Source organism: Cebus imitator, unplaced genomic scaffold (genome assembly GCF_001604975.1).
Source record: "Cebus imitator isolate Cc_AM_T3 unplaced genomic scaffold, Cebus_imitator-1.0 Scaffold253, whole genome shotgun sequence".
In the NCBI taxonomy this organism is placed as follows: Eukaryota; Metazoa; Chordata; class Mammalia; order Primates; family Cebidae; genus Cebus; species Cebus imitator.
In genome coordinates this window covers 1,976,206-1,982,892 of record NW_016107568.1, presented here as the reverse complement: position 1 = coordinate 1,982,892, position 6,687 = coordinate 1,976,206, and the positions used below count along the sequence as shown (strand labels likewise).

The following is a 6,687-nucleotide window of genomic DNA, read 5'->3' as shown; positions in this document are numbered from 1 at the left end:
ACTTATTAAATGCCTCTCTTAAAAATTGTTTTAGTTAAAAAAAATTGTTTTAGTTATTGCCCTAGAGTTTACCATATATGTCTGGAATTCATGAAAGTATGCTTCTTTATAATATTGTGCCATTTTACAAGTAGGTTAAGGATGTTGCAAACATACACTGACAATTATGCGCTCTAATATTTTATATTATTATTATACATTTTCCTTTTACATATTCTATAAATAAATACAGAGTATATTCTTACTATTGTGATTTAGACAATCACCTTTTAAAGGAATTAAAAATACAAAAAGAGTAGGTCTTCAGTCTGTCTATCTGATTTTCACTGCTCTTCATTTCTTTGCACAAATGTAAATTATTGATTGGCATCATATTTCTTATGCCTGAAGAAGTTCTTCAGTATTTCTTGCAGTGAAGGGCTGCTGACAATGAGCTTTCAGCATGTGTGTCTGAAAAATGTCTTTATTTCCCTTTGATTTTTTAATATATTCACTTGGTTTAACAGGGTCTTTTCTTTATTATTTCAGCATTTGACAGATGTTTTCTGTCCTATCCTGTTTCTGATGAGAAAACTGCAGTGAACCTTGTTTTTGTTCCTCTATATATAATGTGCCTTTTTTCCTTTGAATGTATTTATAGTTTTCTTCTATTTGGTTTTCAGCAATTTGAATATGAAATGTATAAGTGTTAGCCACTGTGTTAAATCCATAGTATACAGAGCAAAACAAAAAAGTACCTACATAAATAGACTTTGGTCTAATGGGGAGACATTAAAAACAAACTCACAGATAAATATATAATTGTAAATTATATTATGAAAAATAAAATAATTTTCTTAGAGAGGATATAATAAAGGAAGGTTAAATCTAAAAGGATAGAATAAGGCCAGACGTGGTGGCTCATGCAAGTAATCTCAGCACTTTGGGAGGCCAAGGCAGGCAGATCGCTTACGGTCAGGTGTTCAAGACCAGTCTGGTCGACATGGTGAAACCTCATCTCCACTAAAAGTATGCAAAAAATTAGCCAGGCTTGGTGGCATGAGCCTGTAATTCCAGCTACTCAGCAGGCTGAGGCATGAGAATTGCTTCAACCCAGGAGGTGGAGGTTGCAGTGAGCCGAGAGGATCCCACTGCACTCCACCCTGAGTAACAGAGTGAGACTCTATCAAAAAAAATTTTTTTTAATTTCAAAAAGCGTTGAATAAACATATCCAGAATGATAAAGAAAGGACTCCCAAAAATCTGCTTTTCCATAAAATCAATGATAACACAGGCAAAAGTGTCTATAATAAAAATATTTGAAACTCTAGAAACTAACCAAGGGCATGCAACAATTCAATAAGTATTCATTCAAGAACAATGACTGAATTCAGTATCAACGGTGAGTTTTGTGGCATGTTAACTTGCTTTTCCCCCAGCTCTGTGGTAACCTTAAAAACTAGCACACATGGAACTATGGTAGCTGAGAAAAATATTGGCCTAACAACCATTAAAGTGAACAAAAAATGTTGGAGATTGCTAAAGGGCCTGCTTCCCAGAGAATTGTCACTGTTTTGGCAGCTTCCTAGGAAAACCCCATTTACAATTTTGTCTTTATTTCACCATACTCAGTTCATTCAGTGAGAAATTTTTATTCCTAAAGTGTTTGTCAAAGCATTAAGCAGCAATTGCCTGAAAATTTAAATATCAGTTGGAGCAAACAATAATCTAACCAAACTTGTAAAAAATTTATGAGGGCATTAGAAATCCATAGAGGGCTTTGAAAAGCTCCCATATATTCCTGGGGATTACAAAGAACAGGTACATGGGCAAGGCGCTATGTATGCACAGGAAAGACCTAATGTTTCATTTGTGGCTAAACTTGAGGCTCTGCACAAAGAGAACATGAAGATTAAAGGTAGAATTGAAACTGCTGGAGCACTGAAAACATGCTCTAACACACATATGTAAATCCCATGCATAAGGCTTCAGAGATTTAGCAATTTAAAGCACTTTAAAAAAATCTGTCCAATTGTGAGCAGAAATTTCAGTGCCTACACACAACAAGAAATACAGAAGTAACATAAGTAACTTAGGAAAATCACTAAACAAACAAAAGTACCACCAACAAAAACAAAGCCTAGATGAGAGGGAAGATATGATTTTGAGAATATGCTACCTGAAATAACAAATATTTAAAATGTCCAGATTTTAACAACAAAAAATGTGTCACTTAAAGATGAGGAAAGTATGGCCAATTCACGTTTAAGAAAACAGTGAATAGAAACTGTCCAGGAGGAAGCCCAAATATTGGACTTAGTAGACAAAGATAAATATGAGGTGGAAGAAATTGTCTTATTGTAAATTCTATATAATTAAAATATGAATCCTATAGAGGCCTTTGCCTTCCCTGCAGTCTTTTTAAATGCACTCTTAACCTCTTTGTTCCTCAGGCTGTAGACCAGTGGATTCAACATGGGAATGACTATGGCATAAAACACAGATGCCATTTTGTCAGTGCCCATGGAATGGCTGGAGCTAGGTCGTAAGTACATAAAGATACCTGTCCCATAAAAGATGGAAACTGCAGTAAGGTGGGAAGCGCAGGTGGAAAAGGCCTTCTTGCATCCTTCAGATGAGTGCATCTTCAGGATGGTGATAAATATAAATAAATAGGAGATCAAGATTATCAGGACAGAAAAGAGGTCATTGAATCCCACCACAAAAAAAATAACCATCTCACTAATGTAATTGCCTGAACATGAGAGAGCCAGGAGAGGAGGAGCATCACAGAAAAAGTGTTCAACTACATTGGATCTACAGAAGGAGAGCCTGAAAGTGTTCCCAGTATGAATGGCCGCATTCAGGAAACCACAGATGTAGGAGCCTATGGTCAGGCAAGCACATACATTTGTTGTCATAGTGGTGGTGTAATGCAGGGGTTTACACACTGCCGCATAGCGGTCATAGGCCATTGATGCCAGAAGAAAATTTTCTGCAGTGATAAAGGCTACAAAGAAGAAGAATTGTGCGACACAAGCATTGTATAATATGTGTTTGTCTCCTGTGAGGCATCCTACCATCACTTTCGGAGTGACAGCTGAGGAATAACCAAAGTCCACCAAAGAGAGGTTACTGAGGAAGAAATACATGGGGGTGTGGAGTCGGGAGTCCAATAGAATCAATTCAATCATCCCCAGGTTCCCAATTAGAGTGATGAGGTACATGAAAAGAAAGACTATGAAGAGTGGCATCTGCAGTTCTGGGTCATCAGTTAGCCCCACAAGAATGAATTCAGTCACCTCTGTGTTGTTCTCCATTGGGAATTGTGTAGCTGCCCTATAGAAATAAGAAGACGGAACCAGAATGATAAATGGAGGGAGTACTACTGAGATCAGTCAGTATGCTCATTTGGTGCCTTATTTCAGTATTGCAATTATTTGTTTCCAGGAGTCCTGGATCTAAAACATCCCCATAACAACAAAATGCAACTTTAAATTAAAATAATTCACAGAACATTCTTAATAAAATGGTTTTGGAGATAATCCATCTCAATCTCCTAACTTCATAGATTAGTGAACTAAGGTGTAGAAGGAAATATTCATACAAGATCATCAGACTAATTCATTGGAACAGGTGAAATGTAAAGCCAAGTCACTTTGAATTAAAGCCTTAGCTCTTCATCACAAAGAAAAATTCCTTTAACCCTTTTACATTCAACCTAAACTGGGCACAAGATAGTAATTCATTTAATTGACTAACTGCCTGATGAAATAATTAAATCTATCATTGGAAGTCAATGTGAAGAATGGAAAATTTCAAAAATGAAAAATGAATTAAATTAGGAATCAAATATACTTACCAGTTTTCTTGGCTTCATGCAAATAACATACCTTTCTGGATCTCAGTTAGATGATAATAACTGCATCCACAAATGTTTGTAACCACTTCCAAACCTTAAACATCTTCAAAAAGTTAAAAAGGAACATAAATCTTTAGTAATACCAACCAGTTGACCAATCAACAAATTTCTGAATGTGTTCATTTCTTCATTTTCTCTAAAAGCACTAATTTCGAATGAAGCACCACATTTTGTGCTAATTGCCAGGCTTACATTAATGCACAAGATACATTCCCTAACCTCGGGATATTTAGAGGACTGAGACAGACATCTAAACTGATAAATACCAAGTTTAAGTTCAGAATATTCTTAGTCTCCATTCCCAAGGACAGAGAATTGCTTTCTCATTTGCTCAGAACTGTGTGATAGACGTTAATCACATCTACACTGCAGACCATCAGTCAGTCCATAATATAGTTTATAAATTATGTGTCCAATGACCAGATGTTTTCAGTGGCAGAATTAGAACTCGAAATCAGGTATCCTCATTCCAATAGTTAGTTGTGCCTTATGTAATTTTGCACGTCTCTATTTCAGAGCATTTTATAACTGGCCTGATTTCTTCCTCATTTATTAATCACCATTCCTTTGGTCTCTCTCTTCTATTAAAATATTAATATGGGCTTCCAGATTACAGTAAAATTTTATGTTGATATCCCACTTGGTTATCTCAACAACTCTAGGATTCGTCAGGAGAACTAATATTATATTTCCTGAAACAGAAAACTGAGAAATAAATAGTTTAAATAACTTGTTCAAAGTAATATAAGCTTATTCTTTGTAAAGCAGGGACTCAAGGGTTTCTTGTACTTTTGTTTTATGTCACATGGTAAGTATACATATTCTAATAGAAATTCATTATTGCTTAGAAATACAAGTTTAGCATCCCTAATCCAAAAATCCAAAATCTAAAATGCTCCCAAATCCAAAACTATTTAAGAAGTTTATCTTCTTTTTCTTATTTGATTCTGCTGCACTCCCTAACTTGGGTTGAAGAGAGTAAGGAAGAAGGAGAGATGAGGAGGGCAGTGAAGTTTCTTTCTTTGAGTGCTTTTGAGATATTCAGATGTCCCTACTAGAAACATTTGACTGCACTTCCCAACATGCAAGTTAAGCATTTTCTTCTAGCTGGTCATTCTCCTGCAGTTTTTCATGTACTTTTACTTTCTTTAATAAAGAAGATTTATTAACTAGAAAAAAAAAAAAAAGAACCAACATGATGCTACAAATGGAAAATTCCACACATAAGTGTGTAACACAAACTTTGTTTCATGCAAAAAATTATTTAAAATATTATATAAAATTACTTAGGCTATGGATATAATATGTATATAAAACAAATAAATTTGTGTTTAAATTTGAGTTTCGTCCTCAATATATCTCATTATAAACAGACACATATTCCAAAATTCAAAAAAATCTAAAATCCGAAACACAGCTGATCCCAAATGTTTTAGATTAGGGAGACTCAACATATATAGCCTCTGGATGTCTGAAACAGATAAAAGAAATATTCGAAATAGTCAAGCCAAATCTCTGATTAAACCAAAGGAGAAATGGGTACCTTGATGCATTTTTCTAGTTACCTCTGCCCCTGCAGCTTTGTGCAGACAATAGGTTTGATCCAAAGGCTTACCTTTCTCCCTGAGAAATACAAAATTCAAGTCTAGCACCTTCATATATAAGTAAAGGTCACGTCAGAAATTCAGTCCTTTAAAGAAGGAAAACAACTTTTCGGAGGCTCCTCTTGAATATTTGGCCAAAAGGCTTAAAGTTCAGAGAGATTAAAAGAAAAATGCTATTGGCTTTATAATCAACTAACAAGAGCTCTACTCCTGTATTTACTCTCTTTCTTTGTAGATAAGTCACTTACCTCATTGGAGGATCAACAGCTGAATCTATAAAAAATAAAATAATAAAAGATAGCCCCAGTAAAATCCAGCCTGAAAACTCCTGCTATGGTAGGAAAAGAATAGAAATCCTAAAATTTCTTATACTTGGTAAGGGGTAATAATCATAACAACAATTAACATAATTATTATTGGGGGTCTTTTCCTGGACATTGTTGCAGGCTCTTTGCTATACATCAGTTTCAGAGAAGGTCATAGTTACAGCTAGATGACTATTAACAATCAGATGAATAAATAAATGGTCAAAGTGACTCTGGTTCCGGGGCTGCTCCCTTTAATGTGAAGCCAAATGGAATCATATAAATACTTCAACAGTTGAAAAGAGGGAACCAGGAGGTAATTATATGGTTGTGGAGCTCTCAGGGGACACATACTCTATGAAGGCCACAAAATGCTTTATCTCACATAACTGGAAATCAGGTAATTAAAGTATCTATGGGATCCAGCTCTGCTTGTTGTGGAAGGTCATGAGTATATTTATGTTACTTTCAGTTATTCTCTTGGGTAATGCACAAATTAAGCCACAGCATGTCCTTCAAGACTGTGATTTGATATAAATACTAAGAGACAGAGACATACATTTTATCATTAAATAAGGGATGTGGACCTCAGGGATTTGTGTTTCTTTTAAATCACCTTAAATGTTTGAACTGTTGAGAAGAAATATGAATTCATCAACTGTTTATTTATTGCAAAAAGGTTTTGGCCGTAGTGATGAGACCTGAGAACATAGACCCATGCAAAATAAACATCATTCTTGTGCCCATGGTGTTTAAATCTAATGGAGAAGATAGACAGTAAGCAAATAAACCTCGTAAGAAACATGCACAAATATGCATTTATACATATATAAATACATATGTACATATGTATAATTATGTGTGGAATAAGCATGTA

At 35.0% G+C, this 6,687-nt stretch overlaps 1 protein-coding gene across 1 annotated transcript; it reads right to left on the bottom strand.

Annotated features, from left to right (window-relative positions):
* Window positions 1-2,025: 2,025 nt before the first annotated feature.
* LOC108282887 (olfactory receptor 5B12) lies at window positions 2,026-4,767 on the bottom strand. The gene is made up of 2 exons (XM_017498922.2): window positions 3,842-4,767; window positions 2,026-3,318 (listed from the first exon to the last, which is right to left on the bottom strand). The coding sequence occupies exon 2, from the start codon at window positions 3,297-3,299 to the stop codon at window positions 2,355-2,357; it is 945 nt and encodes a 314-aa protein (XP_017354411.1). The 5' UTR covers window positions 3,300-3,318; window positions 3,842-4,767; the 3' UTR covers window positions 2,026-2,354.
* Between the last annotated feature and the right edge of the window lie 1,920 nt (window positions 4,768-6,687).

Coding starts and splice junctions, on each gene's coding strand:
- LOC108282887 (XM_017498922.2), bottom strand. CDS start 3,299: ATGGAGAACAACACAGAGGTGACTGAATTCATTCTTGTGGGGCTAACT.